General features: G+C 40.2%; 3 protein-coding genes across 3 annotated transcripts in view; all 3 read left to right on the forward strand.

Annotated features, from left to right (window-relative positions):
* kcnj6 (potassium inwardly rectifying channel subfamily J member 6) overlaps nt 1-188 on the forward strand; it is a 22,281-nt gene extending 22,093 nt beyond the window's left edge. The window contains exon 3 of the mRNA XM_059545488.1: nt 1-188. This exon is cut by the window's left edge and continues 622 nt beyond it. The gene's annotated coding sequence lies outside the window, so the exon portion shown is untranslated.
* Nucleotides 189-2,290: 2,102 nt separating this feature from the next.
* Nucleotides 2,291-4,069, forward strand: ripply3 (ripply transcriptional repressor 3). The gene is made up of 4 exons (XM_059545489.1): nt 2,291-2,712; nt 2,798-2,855; nt 2,962-3,023; nt 3,612-4,069. The coding sequence occupies exons 1-4, from the start codon at nt 2,546-2,548 to the stop codon at nt 3,763-3,765; spliced, it is 441 nt and encodes a 146-aa protein (XP_059401472.1). The 5' UTR covers nt 2,291-2,545; the 3' UTR covers nt 3,766-4,069.
* Nucleotides 4,070-5,180: 1,111 nt separating this feature from the next.
* The window catches only part of LOC132132838 (E3 ubiquitin-protein ligase TTC3-like), a 26,215-nt gene continuing 17,157 nt past the window's right edge, over nt 5,181-14,238 (forward strand). Inside the window, exons 1-14 of the mRNA XM_059545367.1 lie at nt 5,181-5,287; nt 6,534-6,600; nt 6,698-6,740; nt 6,813-6,972; nt 10,120-10,198; nt 10,275-10,340; nt 10,407-10,536; nt 10,695-10,780; nt 10,879-10,973; nt 11,055-11,117; nt 11,190-11,244; nt 13,714-13,876; nt 13,941-13,991; nt 14,063-14,127. Of these exons, the coding sequence (XP_059401350.1) occupies nt 6,535-6,600; nt 6,698-6,740; nt 6,813-6,972; nt 10,120-10,198; nt 10,275-10,340; nt 10,407-10,536; nt 10,695-10,780; nt 10,879-10,973; nt 11,055-11,117; nt 11,190-11,244; nt 13,714-13,876; nt 13,941-13,991; nt 14,063-14,127 (1,122 nt within the window). The 5' untranslated portion in view covers nt 5,181-5,287; nt 6,534. The remainder of the gene's footprint in view (nt 5,288-6,533; nt 6,601-6,697; nt 6,741-6,812; nt 6,973-10,119; nt 10,199-10,274; nt 10,341-10,406; nt 10,537-10,694; nt 10,781-10,878; nt 10,974-11,054; nt 11,118-11,189; nt 11,245-13,713; nt 13,877-13,940; nt 13,992-14,062; nt 14,128-14,238) is intronic.

Consider the following 14,238-nt stretch of genomic DNA (forward strand, 5'->3'; position numbering starts at 1 on the left):
CGACACAGAGTCGTATATTTTGCCTTCTGGAATAGCGACAGACATATTTATCCACGCATGTACAGACGGTTCTGTAGTCGACTGACTCTGATGTACATAGTCTCAGTACTGTAGGCCATACTAGCAGACTCACAGGAGATCTGTACGGATGCAGAAGAGGACGGCAATGCAGGGGATTGTGGGGCTGATGATGGTGTGTGTAAACGTACATGTGTGCTCCAATAACCTTCTGTACCCTCATCAGCCAGGAGCTTTCTCTCCTTTAACACATACTCATAACTGAATGAAGAACTTCAAACGGACCTGATGCTGCAGACGTCTGCGAGCGCGTTCGTTTGCACGAGTCTCTCTTCTGTGTTTGCTTGTTTGGTCGAACAGAAGCAGTAGATCTGAGTTTGACCACGAGACACACCAGACCAAAGAGCCGAACCCTCACATCACTAACGATTACAGCGCGTGGACCCTACCGATGTATTTCATTTCACGCAAATGTAAACGGGGCTGTCGAGTGGCTGTCGCTCTGCATTTCTAATCAAAAAACATCCGAGAGAGATGTATTGACAGATAGTTGTGTACAAAAACCTTATTATGCATCATTCATGGAACATTTTATTTCTGAAAAGATTTAGTTGGACTTTTTTTTAAGTTACTTGTTTCAGAGTTTTCAGAGAACATTCAAAAGTAACGTTCCCCTAATGTTTGCAAAATGATAAAATACAATATATTCCTATTTAATATTTGCATAATCAAGAAAAAACGTTTATGAAACATTTAAAAAAGGACATTTTCAACATTTAAAAAGCACTGAGAAATAAAATTTTCATAACTTAATGGGAACATTGGCAAAAATAAACTTCTTTTTTTCCTCTTTTTTTAAACTAGATTTAATATATTTAACATATCTGTAAACCAGATCCTGAATGTTCAGAATGACACGCTAACATGTTTCAAAGTAAACAGCAGAGCACACTGTATCCCACAATGCACTGGGATGAAGCTCTGTTTGGATCAGGCTCGCAGCAGATTGAATTATAAATACATTAATTGAGTAACTGATGAGGTGATGTGACAGCAGTGATGGCCAGTGTGACATTCTGTTGTAAATAACGTGAGTCCAGCCTCGTTTTCATTCTCGTCCAATCAAATACACGACCGCCGCTCTCCTGCTCCAACATGACCGTCCGGATCCTGTGCAAACCTGTTCCCACTTTTCACCTCAGTTTGGAGTTTATATCTCAAAATAAAAGATTTTTAACAGACTTTTGAGTTTTATATCTCAGTATTAGGACTTTATTTCTGAGAATTGCACATTTGTGTCTCATAATTCAGACATTTTTCTCCAAATTGTTTGTTTATATCTCAAAATGTGGACTCGTTTTCTCACTGTTGTGAGTTTTTCCCCTTATATTGTTAGTTTATAACTCTGAAACTGAATTTACAGTAAATCCCAAAATTCTGACTTGTTTCCCTCACAATCGTGAGTTTTTACATCCTAATTCTCATAAGTAGCTCCCTCAGTGATATTTTTCTTCTGTGGCAGAAGCAAGCTTCCACAGGCTTCTCTTGTGACGTGGATCATCTGTAACAGGGTTCAGAGGCTGATGGATGAAGAACCAGACCCGAGCTCTTTCTGAGAGAGTCCTTCAGTAATCCTCAGTAAAGACTGCGCTCCGTACGTTTGATGAAGTGCCCTTTAAAACGCCCTGCTGATATGAAGCCATTCAAACATCACATCAGATCCACCGGGACGTCGTTTCACTCCAGAAATATGAAATCAGGAATATGAACATTTTAATGTCTTCAGATCCTTCTCTAAAGCTTATTTCACAAGCCATAATATGGTGCATTATACACAGTGTTTATTCAGATTTAACACATTCATCCTGATTTTCGTGTTGATTTAGATAATTACTCTGTGTCACAAGAAGCTCATTAATAAACCATATCTAAATATTCACTGTCTGTGTGAATGAGGAAAGAATCAAATGAATCGAGTGGGTTTGATTCTTCAGCTCTTTGCTTTCTGTGTGATTTGTGTCTAATGTAACCTGATACAGCGATTATCTGATTATCTGATGCTTAACTGATTACACTGACATGATTTATTATAATCACAGAGTCTCTGACAGGAATCCAGCTCACAGAAGATTCTCTCAAGTGATGAACAAACCTTCTTCCACCAACAGTAATATAGTGTTTGTTCAGCTTTATCTGATGTTCTCGAAACGTTAGCTCAAAAACATTATTTATACATTGTTCATGTAATGTTTTTTTCTGAAACATTTTAGCTGGATGTTCATCTAATGGTTTTAAATGTTAGTTATTTCAGAACATTCAGAGAACATTCAACTCTAACATTTCCATAATGTTTGCAAAATGATCAAATGCAACGTTCCCTTAACATTAGAAAATCAATTTAACTTTTTATTAATAATATGGAAAACATCGTTAGATTACATGATTCTTAATTCCAAAATGAAATATTTGCAGATAGCAAGTTCAGATTCGTAAAACTATCTCTGAAAGTAAGGTACTTCGTGACGTCATGTCAAAGAATTGTATGTTTGGTTCATCACTCGGACCGAGTTGCGGGTGCGCGCACTCGGGAACACGCCCACCTCTCCGCGCGTGCGCGCCTTCACCCGTGTGCGGGAGCGCGCGCTCAGTGTGGAAGATGCTGCCGGTGAGTTCAGACGCGGATCGGATGCTCGGGTAAGAGTTTATGCTCAGTTCCTCTGTGTTTTTCACATCTTTAGAGTCTTCAGTGTGAGTGACTCGCTCTTTTATGTTCTGATAGTTGTCCTGTGATATGGAGACCCTGGGATCGTTCAACAAGAGAGATGCAATTAAATAAAGTAACTCATTTTAATGACTTTGGTCTCTGTGTTTATCGATATGTTGATCTGAGAGTGCAGAAATTACACCATTTGAGCTGTTCACCCGTGTTCCTGTGTTCTTCAGGTGGTTTCTGGAGGTTTGAGGCGAGTTCAGACTTCTGAAGATGTTTTCCAGCATCCTGTGAGGTCTGATGCTCTTCCTCTTCATTCATAAGTCTAGAACACTTAAATATTCTTTGGATGTTTATAAATACCCAGTTAACAAGAATATGTTCTAGGAACGTTTTGCTAACGTTCCCATAAAGTTGTTAAGACGTTTATTCTTATGTGAACGTTATTTTTTCATCTTGCAAACAGTATGGGAACGTTAGATCTGAATGTACTAAAACAAGTAGTAACATTTCAAAAACGTTAAAAGACGTTAAACCTGCAAATAAAATGTTTCAGAAATAAGTCCAGGGTTGCCAGGTCTTTGAAACAAAACCTCCATTATTTACAAATCGTGTTTTTTCCACAGATTCTCTCTCCATTAAAATAGTGTTCCCGGGAGATCAGTTCATAAACATCCGTGGACTTGGCAACCCTGAATAAAACATCCCATCAATAATGTTTTTGTGCTATCATTATTAAAAACCTGATAACTTTGAACAAAAGTTTGTTCATAATAACTTTGAGAGAACTTTGCCAGATTGTTAGCTGGGTGTCACTAGCATTGTGTGTGTGTGTGTGTGTGTGTGTGTGTGTGTGTTTCTGACGGGTCGCATCCATCCGCAGGCTGTTTCTGCCCAGGTCCAGGATGCAGGAGCATCTGTCTCATCTGGGCCGGACGGTTCTGGACAGTTTCCCCGTTCAGGCCACACTGCACTTTTACAACGATGAAGACTCCAGCTCTGAGGAGGAGGAGGAGGATGAAGCAGACACTCATTAACCTCCTCAGGTCCACACGTCTATAACATGAACTCACTAGTGAGCTGAGAGCCAAGCGTGCAGCCGTCAGGAAGCTGAACACTGTTTAGGAAACACGGCGTGTGAATGGAGATGGGAGACACGGCGGTGTGTTTCAGGAAGTGTTGTGGATCCACAGGAACAGGATCTTCACGCGAGACGAGCAGAGATCCAGCGCCATCAAACACAAACACACCTTTGATCCCAAGACGATCCTTCACGTCTGGGAACGTCTTTAAAGGGATAGTTCACCACAAATGAAAACTGTCATTTACTTGCACTCAGGATGCTCCGAAAAATGTTATATTTTGAAGAATGTTAGGAATATTTTTTTACTATGGAAGTCAATGGGGACCAATATTCTTCAAAATATCTGTTTATGTATGTGAAAGAAACTTATGCAAGTTTGTCACAACTTGAGTAAATGATGACAACTTTAATTTTATGTGAACTGTCCCTTTAAGTGTTTCATTTGTGTGTTATTGCTTTATTTCTGTTGAAATCTAAACACAAATAAAAACAAGAACGCTCAATATGCTTCCATTTATTAATAATTATAACAACTGACTTTAAGAACTGAATTTTGTTGAACTTAATTTTTGAAATTGTTTGTTAAAGTTACAGAAAATATGCTGCCATGACTTATCAGATCATTTATTACTGTGTCTATGATTTAATAAAAGCCACTGTTTTCTAAACTTTGAGAAGGTAGTATCTCTGTGGGACGACGGTGGGGTCACGGGGTCACAGGTTAAACGGTGAGTGGCCACCCGACACCCGTCTGTTTGCTCATGAGATGATGGCAGATAGTGAGATGGCGTTTCACTTCTAGTCTGAGGTCACAGAGGTCACGGTCTGACCCCAAACCACATCAGGAGTGGTGTTTGAGAAAGACTCGATGTCTTGAGCACTGGGCTTTATTAAAGCGGGTCATGGGTCAACTGACGGTCAGATCTCTGATGGATCTGATCACCTGAACCCTGAGCAAACACATCACTGCACGCCAGATCCTGGTAAAAGATGTGGTTTATTTCACTGATGGGAATCTCTCCGTCCTGATCCTCGTCCACACGCTGACTCTTGGCATTCTGATCTGAACAAATAAAGAACAAGAAATCCTTTGGCTTAACAATAACATTTCTCTAATAACAAGAACAAATCAATAATTCATGTTTGTATTTTAAAAAGGTCATTCAGTTTTTATAAAATAAAAGTAAAACAGATGATAAATTAAAGACTAGGATGCTGTTTATTTTAATACGAATAGTCAGGGACATAAAAAAATGGGCCATAGAATCTCTTTCACAATTACAAAAAGAGCAATGGTCTCCAATCAAACGCAGCGCTCTGCGGAAGCACTAGAGGGCGCCAGAGGTGACTGTGATTTCGCGGGCGAACACTGGAGGGCGGGAGTGACGTGCTCGTGATCGTGCTGCAGTTCACGCGCGAAAGAGACCAACGACAGACACCAGGAAACAATCAAACTGCACTTTGCCCCAAAACAGGTAAATAAACACAGTGAATCATATTCATAACACCTCGGGATGTCGCACTGTTAGAGCAGAGCTTAGGCGTTTGAGCGACAGCGGCGTTTCAGATAAACGTCTAACGTTAACGTTAATTATTTCAGGTAAACATCTGCGTTTAACTTCCTGGATTTCATCCGTTTCACCCGTTTAATCATTAAACTCGTTAATTCTCGTGTGTGTGTGTTTTATTGTGTTGAAAGCGAGGCCTGACTGTTCGCGAGCTCCTCAGGCGCTTCTGACGACAAACATTCACAAAAGAAGAACTCAGGAAGCTGAGGAGAACTGTGTGTGTGTGTGTGTGTGAGAGTGTGAGAGAGAGAGAGAGAGAGAGAAATTGTGTGTGCGTGTGTGTGTGTGAGAGAGAGAGAGTGAGTAAGTGAGTGTGTGTGAGAGAGAGAGAGAGAAATTGTGTGTCTGTGTGTGTGTGTGTGTGTGTGTGTGTGTGTGAGAGTGTGAGAGAGAGAGAGAGAGAGAGAGAGAAATTGTGTGTGCGTGTGTGTGTGTGAGAGAGAGAGAGTGAGTAAGTGAGTGTGTGTGAGAGAGAGAGAGAGAAATTGTGTGTCTGTGTGTGTGTGTGTGTGTGTGTGTGTGTGTGTGAGAGAGAGAGAGTGTGTGTGTGAGAGAGAGAGAGAGTAAGTAAGTGTGTGTGTGTGTGTGAGAGAGAGAGAGTGTGAGTGAGAGAGAGAGAGTGTGTGTGTGTTTGTTTATGTGTGTGTTTGTTTATGTGTGTGTGTATGTGTGTGTGTGTGTGTGCTCTTGTTTTTGTGTCATATCAGGACACAACTCTGTATAATGACATGGGTATGACACAGGTATTACAAGGAGAGGGTGACTTATGAGGACATAACCCATGTCCCCATTTCTCAAAACGCTTATAAATCATACAGAATGAGTTTTTTTGAGAAAGTAAAAATGCACAAAGTTTCCTGTGAGGGTTAGAGTTAGGTGTAGGGTTGGTGTAGGGCCATAGAATATAGTTTGTACAGTATAAAAACCATTACACCTATGGGATGAACACACTTTACACAGAAACAAACATGTGTGTGTGTGTGTGTGTGTGTGTGTGTGTGTGTGTGTGTGTGAAAGAGAAAACGCGTATGATCAGCTGCAGCATGTATGTGAGCAATGTTAGTGTCATGATTTGATGTAATAGTAGCAAACCTCTTTTGGTGTGTCTGAATAAATGTGATCTGGTCCTGGTGTTGTGTTTGTGTGGTTTCAGGATGTCAGACTCTGAAGACTCGGATCTGGAGGAAGGACAGGATGTGATGCGACACCAAACCAAGATTGTGAGTATGATTCGGCCTGTGCTGACCACTCCCATGATCCTCTGTGTCATCCCATGATCCTCTGTGTCGTCCCATGATCCTCTGTGTCCTCCCGCAGGTCTATCAGGGTCAGTTCCCGTACATCCACATCGAGCCGCCTGGTGAGTGACCACAGCTCTGTGTAGTGTTCGTGATCAGCGCTGCAGGTGATTCAGTGTAGATGTGTTTGACAGACGTCATCTACGAGCGCTGGAGCAGGATCAAGCCCGAGGTGAAGCAGCACGTGGGTCATCTGATGCATGTGTCTGTGTTCTGGTGGCCCATCCTCCTGAGACAGCAGGACAATCACCCCACCACCTTCTGGGCCATGGAGATGGGCTTCCTGGACTCCAAGTGAGTGTCTTTAGGAAAGAGTCACATCTAACCGTAGGGCTGGGCGATGAGGCCAAAAAATCATACCCCGGTATTTTTTGGCTGAAATGTGATATATGGTAATATCTTGGTGTGGGATTTTCTAATTGCAGTATATACACACACACACATTAATTGCATTTTAGTTTTGATTACCCCATTATTGCTATCTGTTATCATAAAATACACTTACATGTAGTAAGTGTCATTCATTGTCCGAAATTGATACTTTAATCAGAATTATTGTGCTCTTATTCGATCGCGTTGCATCTGTTTGGTGCGCAGCGGCGCTCATTAACTGAATATATATATATATATATATATATTAGGGCTGTGCGATTAATCGAAATCGAAATAAAATCACGATTTGAGTGTGCGCGATTTCTAAATCGCTTTATAGCACGGTTTTCCGCAGCCCCAACATCCCGCAGTATGTTATCTGACCAATCAGGATGCAGCGCGAGAACAGAGCAGACTGGGCATGTGCCTGACTCCAGGTTCACACACTCTGTCTGTGATGCGTAGACTTTTTTTTCGAGCCCATGTTAATGGAACAGAACGTTCACACAGCACGCAGTAAAAAGATGAGAACAGAAACACTTTATTGGCTGAATAACTGGTGAAGATGAGCAGAGCTCTGTCTGCAGGTAGAGATGGAGGCGGCAGAGAAGACTGGAGAGCAACGGCGCTGTTTTTGGTAAAACATGATTTTGACGACTTCATTAAGTTTTGTTTTATAGAAAACTCTTTTTAAAAGATTTTCGTTTTGTATAAATTGTATCTTAATTTTATCAATCAGTTGCCCGTATTTAATAAATAAGAAGCACATATATAGCCTAGCAGAACATGTAATAAGGCGCCGGCATGATCACTTGCATTGCATGTGAACTAAACTCAGCGTGTGCCTCAGATTTGTGAAATATAGGCTATATATTACAGAAAGCTTGAAATGTCTTCTTTTAAACGAAAATATTCAAACCAAAATAAATGGGCTACTCTCTGATGATGTAATCCATATGAAATGTGCATTTCTCTCTGGCGTTCATGGCGAGTCTGCATTGTCAACTTCATCTTTGCAGCGACACAGAAAACACCAGTTTATTATTAAACAGTAAAATGACTCCTTGCATATTATCGAACCAGCAGGCCGTTCTGTGTTGAGCGAGACCCCACGGAGCAAGCGAGCGGAGCGGGATATTCAGAACTGCGCTCTCCGCTCACGAGCTCGGATCGGAACAAACCCCAGCCTCACTGTCTGCTGACCTTGCAGAAACATACAAACAAAAATCCCTGAACACGGTTGTATTTTTATAAAAATTTTTCCATATGTCTACATTTTGTTTGACATCTTTAATTAGTGATTATTTTGACTTATGTCCGTTCTAGAGACATTTGATAAAGCTCTCGTTTTTTCTTTTGGAAACCTTTTATACTGAATGCATTTATGACTGTAAAGCATGTCTGTGTGTGTCAAAATCGTGATTAAAATCGAAATCGCAAAATTGATCAAAAAATCGTGATTTACGGTTCGGTACGTTTTAGATACAGCAAATAGAAAAAATTGGCAGATAAATTTCCTTGATTTTTAAAAATTGTTTTATTTATTAAAACTAACAAAGTATGTTTTTTTTTTTTTACATTGAACAATGATGGAGCTATTCTTTACCCATCTTCTATGGTGTTTTCTTAGCAGCATACTGTATAAAACAAAAACAGCTCCTTATAAAAAAAAAAATGAAAATGTTATATTATTGTAGTAGTTATGAACAAATACAAAGATGTAACTTTTTATATGGAACTCTATAACTCTTTATATTGAGTGTGTTTTTACTCAATTGGTTCTCTATAGGGCTAATGTTTTTTGGAACAAAGCAGGAATTACGGTCTGTCTGAAATGAGCTCGTGAAGGAATATTGTAACGGGGCTCAATTACATTAAGCATGTTCTTAAAACCTACGTTTTCCACTACAGAGTAAGGCGCTCGCTCACTCAGTACGCGCTGAAGGCTCGTTGCAAAATGGCTAATGCGTTTAACAGACCAGAAATAGAAGATCCTCTAATAACCAACAGGTCTGGTGTTTGGGTGCACTTTGGATTCCCTGTAAGCTATAATGGTGATGATAGAATGAATGGTAAATAGTAAGGTCTCATATCCGCAGCTATAACGTAAATGTAGCCTAATCGCCGTGGTGATGTCTTTTGCCCTGTTTGAATCCGTTGGAAATGTCTGTCTAAATGCTGCGGGGATAGTTTGTTGCGTGTATGTTTCTCCTTGTTTTCGTCTTTTCCCAGATACTGACACACTAAGGTGATGTCGGCGTAAATGAGTTGACATGTTTCAAGTATTCCCGCTGGTGTTTATTTTTTTGTTTTTTTGTATTCCCGCTGGTGTACCCTAGACGCGACATATCGTTGTTTTTTTATCCACCACTCTCTTGCCATCACCATTATAGCTTACAGGGAATCCAAAGTGCACCCAAACACCAGACCTGTTGGTTATTGGAGGATCTTCTATTTCTGGTCTGTTAAACGCATTGGCCATTTTGCAACGAGCCTTCAGCGTGTATTACTGAGTGAGCGAGCGCCTGACTGAGTAGCCTAACATAAACACATAAGTTGGTGTTTTTTTCTTCTTCGGGGGTGTCAGCGGCATTGCCTGGTACGTCGTTTGGGTTATTGGGCTACCTTGTTGAACGCATATCATTATATTTCACAATTTTTTATTTATTTTCCAAATATAATTAATTAGTCCAACGAACCGTTCGGTCCATAATGCGTACCGCGTACCGAACCGAAAGCCTCGTACCGAACGGTTCAATACGAATACGCGTATCGTTACACCCCTATATATATATATATACACGTGTGTGTGTGTGTGTGTGTGTGTAATGTATATGTAAACACAGTTGCATTGTCTTGATTAAATCAACGTTACCGTTACTTAATTAAAAAACATATTTTGTTAGTCCTTGGGCGATCACATGCCTGGTGATTAGTAAGAAGCAGATAATGTACCATCACTACATTTACGTGCTGAACTTAGGCTATTGAATGGATACCATTCAACATTTCTGCATGGGAAACCACCTCAGTTTAAAAGTAACTGGTTTTGATTTGTCTGTATTTCAGTGTGTCGAATGATTTGAGTCTGAAGAGGCTGAAGAAGATCGAGCTCCTGGAAAGCATTCTGGATGCCATGGAGAGAGGCGTACGTATCCGTTCTGATGAGCGTTCCCTGATCCTTCAGGTCACTCCGGTCTGATGTTGTGTCTTGTTTTGTTCAGCTGTCTGAGCCGGACATGGAGACGAAAGCCCGAGCCGTGGTGTCCCTGAGCAGATTGTTTTCCATGGTACGTAGCTGCGGTAGCTGTTTGTGTCAGGTCTGTTTTCTGACACGCTTCTCTGTCTGTCTGCAGGAGGAAGATTGTTTGGCTGAAGCCATCGGCTGGCTGCTGGCCTCCGGCGCTCCGGACATCCGTAACAAGCTGATGGATCTGGGATCAGCGGAGATCCGCTACCGGACGCTTTGCTTCATCTTCAACGAGTGTGAGTTTCATTTCCATCGATGTCCTGACGGCACGAGAGATGTAGGAAACCAAAACTGAAATGCTGAAATTCATAGCAAAATATTAGATTAAGCTCGTACAGCAGATCCGACTGATCCGGGGTCTGTGCTGTCTCACTGATGAACGTCTGATCCACAGATTCACGATATCTTCAGGTGACTTCATGCAGTAAAAAGAAGGCCATCCAGGAGCTGAAAACAGAGCCGGACCCTTGGACTTTTTCAGTGAGAGTCTTTAAGATCGAATAACACGCTTGTTTTCATATTTAACACACTGCATTCTTAGGATCAGTAACATGATTGACTGTGGATCTTACAACTAGAAAAGTGAAGAAATGAAGAACAAAGGAAATGAGCAATTTCAGAAAAGGAAATATGATCTGGCGTTGAAGTGGTACAGTAAAGCCATTAAATACCAGTAAGTGACAGGAGAAGCTCACTGCTTTAGTTCCCAGTCCACGTCAGTTTCCCATCATCTTCTTTCCTTTCTGTGTTTCAGCCCGAGCAACCACATCCTGTACGGGAACAGAGCGCTCTGCTACATTCGCTCGGAGAAATATCTGTGAGTATCAGATATTCACAATATTCAACAACGTGATTGATTGGTGACACTGATTGTGGGAACGGTTTTCAGGAAAGCACTTGGAGATGGAAAGAGAGCCATTATATTACAGCCAGACTGGGCCAAGGTGAGTGCTGATCACTGAACACATCTTCATTATCATCCTCTCTGTGTCAGACGCTGGAGAAGGTTGCACAGTTTGTAGTACGACTGGGTTGACGATATTTGAACCAATTCTCATTTTAATGAACTGATAATGATCTGTATATACAAGAACAGAACTTGCAGAGGTGGAAAGAGTACAAAAATATTCTACTCAAGTAAAAGTACCATTACATTAATGAAATTTTACTTAAGTACAAGTAAAAGTACCAGTCTAAAAATCTACTCAAGTAAAAGTAAAAAGTAGCTCATTTAAAATTTACTCAGAGTAAAAATTACTTAGTTACATTTTAACAGTGGGAGGGAGTCAAAAATGGGACAGACCAAGGGTGTCAAACTCAGTTCCTGGAGGGCCACAGTCCTGCACAGTTTAGATATAACCCTAATTAAACACACCTGATCCAGCTAATCTAATCATTTAGGTTTATTTGAAAACTACATGATATGTGTGCTGGAGCAGGGTTAGGGCTATGGTCCTCCAGGAACTGAGTTTGACACCCCTGGGATAGGTCTATTAATATCATACTAGTTGTTTTTAATTAAAGGAATCAGTTATTTAGAATAATAAAACATTTGGGCTGTTACCAGGCAAATCAGTATCAATAAACTCATCTTTTAATGCAGAGGAAATGCAGAAGATTCATTGGAAGTGGCATTTAGATGTATTACACTGTTTAGTGCAGGACAAGAATGCATTTAACCTGCAGTTACAAATGCATGAATAATGTTTTGATATACAAGACATACAATGTTGAATACTCATTTGAAATGATAAGAAATTAATTATTTAAAAAAATCAAAAGATACTTTAAATGTGAAATTAAAATGGCCAGTATGTGTCAGCAAGTCACTGTTAATAAGTGAGTCATTGCGATTGAACCGAATCATTTAAACGTTTGATTCATTCAGAAACGAAACACTGTCACGTTGCTCAGAGACGCAAAACTGTGCTTTGGTGACTGTGTTTGGAATTATTTTCTGTTGTAGAAATAGAGCTAAAAAAGGCAATATGGTGTCTAAAACACAAGTCTCTTAATTAACTTGTTTACTGAACTGTTATATATGTATGTATGTATGTATATATTCATGATGATTTTTGGAGGAAAAGACGGCCTTCTTTGTGTGAATTTGATTTAATATATGAAATTATATTAAATAAATTATAAATATGTGAATTTTCTGCCCCTATATCTTCAATTTTGTGATCATTCTGAATGCATTTTAGGAGACTGAATCACACAGTGAAAGAAAGCACTATAAATGCGCGCGCACATCATTAAAACAAAAATTATGATATTATCACAGATGATATATATAGCACACTCCTCACCACTGTCTTTTTGGCTAATTTGTGTAAAACCTCTTGCTAACATGTCAAAGCTTCATTTTAACCACCAATGCAACGATGCAATTATTTAGCTTACCTCTACATTCTTGCGAAGGGTTGATGTCTTGTCGAGATTTTATAAGCTGCTAGTTTGGTCTTCCTAGGCAAGTACAGCTTACACTGCATAATAGAGCATACATATGGCCAGGGGTTCACTTCATTTCCTTCGAGTTCAACTTCAGAATATGACGGGGTTTCGTTTTCAGCGGTGTCTGCACCACTAACGCCTGTTTTGTCCGTCTGCATCTTTCTTGTGATTTTAGCACCAGTTTGCCCTCCTGCCCATTATTTACTGACGTAGTTTCCAGGGAGCGATTTATTTTTTATTTTTTTTACTCAGTAATTAATGTGTTTTAAAATGTAGCGAAGTACAATACTTTAAACAAAATATACTTAAGTAAAAGTAAAATTACAGATTTAAAAAATTACTTTAAAAAGTATTAGTACACAAAAAAGCTACTCAATTACAGTAACGCGAGTAAATGTAATTCGTTACTTTCCACCTCTGAGAACTTGTTTATAGCACATCCCATCCAGTTTTTATTTAAAACAAAGCCTAAGCTTTCAAATTAAGTCCCGTTTTATTATGAAATTCAAACAGAAAGCATTTCTGCGCTCTACAGTTCGCTGTAGCGCTCATCTCAGCTTAATAACTGTAGAGAGGAGCATTTTCATTCATATATACACTATATTACGTATTTTTATTTAATCTGTTCTTCAGTATGTAAGGTTTGTTGGAATAAATCTGTCATATAAACATCCAAACAGTGAATATCACAACTTATTTCCATTTAATAAACGAGTAAAAATAATAATAATAATGTCAGTGAAATGTTGTTATCTCATAGTAAGCTTTTATTTTAAAATCTGTGCATTTTAAATGCTTGTTCATCAACATGAATGTAGCAGATGATTTGTTGAGCTGAAGTGGAAACCAAAGTCGTGTTCGTTCAGCTCTGGTGGAGTCACTGGAGTACGAGTCTGAATGATTTCCTGCTGGAGCTGGAGCTATGAATGACTGTGATGGCGCTGTTCTCTGGTCTTCAGGGTCACTACCGCTTCTGTGATGCTCTGTTCTATCTGGGGGAGCATCAGAGAGCTCTGAGGGCCAACCGTGTGGCTCAGGACGCCTGCGGCGCGGACCCCGAGGGACACCGAGACCTGCAGCAGCAGCACGAGCGCTTCCTGACGGAGCTGCAGGAGAGCACAGGTAACCTCTGACCCTTCAGCACACCTCCAGACACCACACACCGCTTCATTGTGTTGTGTTCCAGCAGAGATCAAGACCAAGAGAAGCCAAACCAAGAAAGCTTCTTCTAAAAGCAGGTTTGTGCTCGTTCGTGCAGTGCTGTGCTGTGCTGTGCTGTGAGGGAATGATTTAGATGTGTTTTGTGCTGCAGAGGAGATTCTTCAGGTCATCATCAGAGGTGCAGTCGTCAGCCTGAAGTCCTGGACACTTCGGTGAGATGAGACTCAAACTCTTACACCATACTGACAACAGTTTGCGTAATATTTTAGATTCGCTTTTATTTAGCGACATGCTAATCATGCTAGAAACATTTTAGTCACTTG

Source organism: Carassius carassius, chromosome 49 (assembly GCF_963082965.1).
Source record: "Carassius carassius chromosome 49, fCarCar2.1, whole genome shotgun sequence".
NCBI classification, from domain to species: Eukaryota; Metazoa; Chordata; class Actinopteri; order Cypriniformes; family Cyprinidae; genus Carassius; species Carassius carassius.

Bases quoted from the DNA above. Each gene is read 5' to 3' on its own strand.
- ripply3 (XM_059545489.1), top strand. From the start codon at position 2,546: ATGTCAAAGAATTGTATGTTTGGTTCATCACTCGGACCGAGTTGCGGG. The intron at 2,713-2,797 runs GTAAGAGTTTAT...ATGTTCTGATAG, and splicing joins GACGCGGATCGGATGCTCGG to TTGTCCTGTGATATGGAGAC. The intron at 2,856-2,961 runs GTAACTCATTTT...TGTGTTCTTCAG, and splicing joins GAGAGATGCAATTAAATAAA to GTGGTTTCTGGAGGTTTGAG.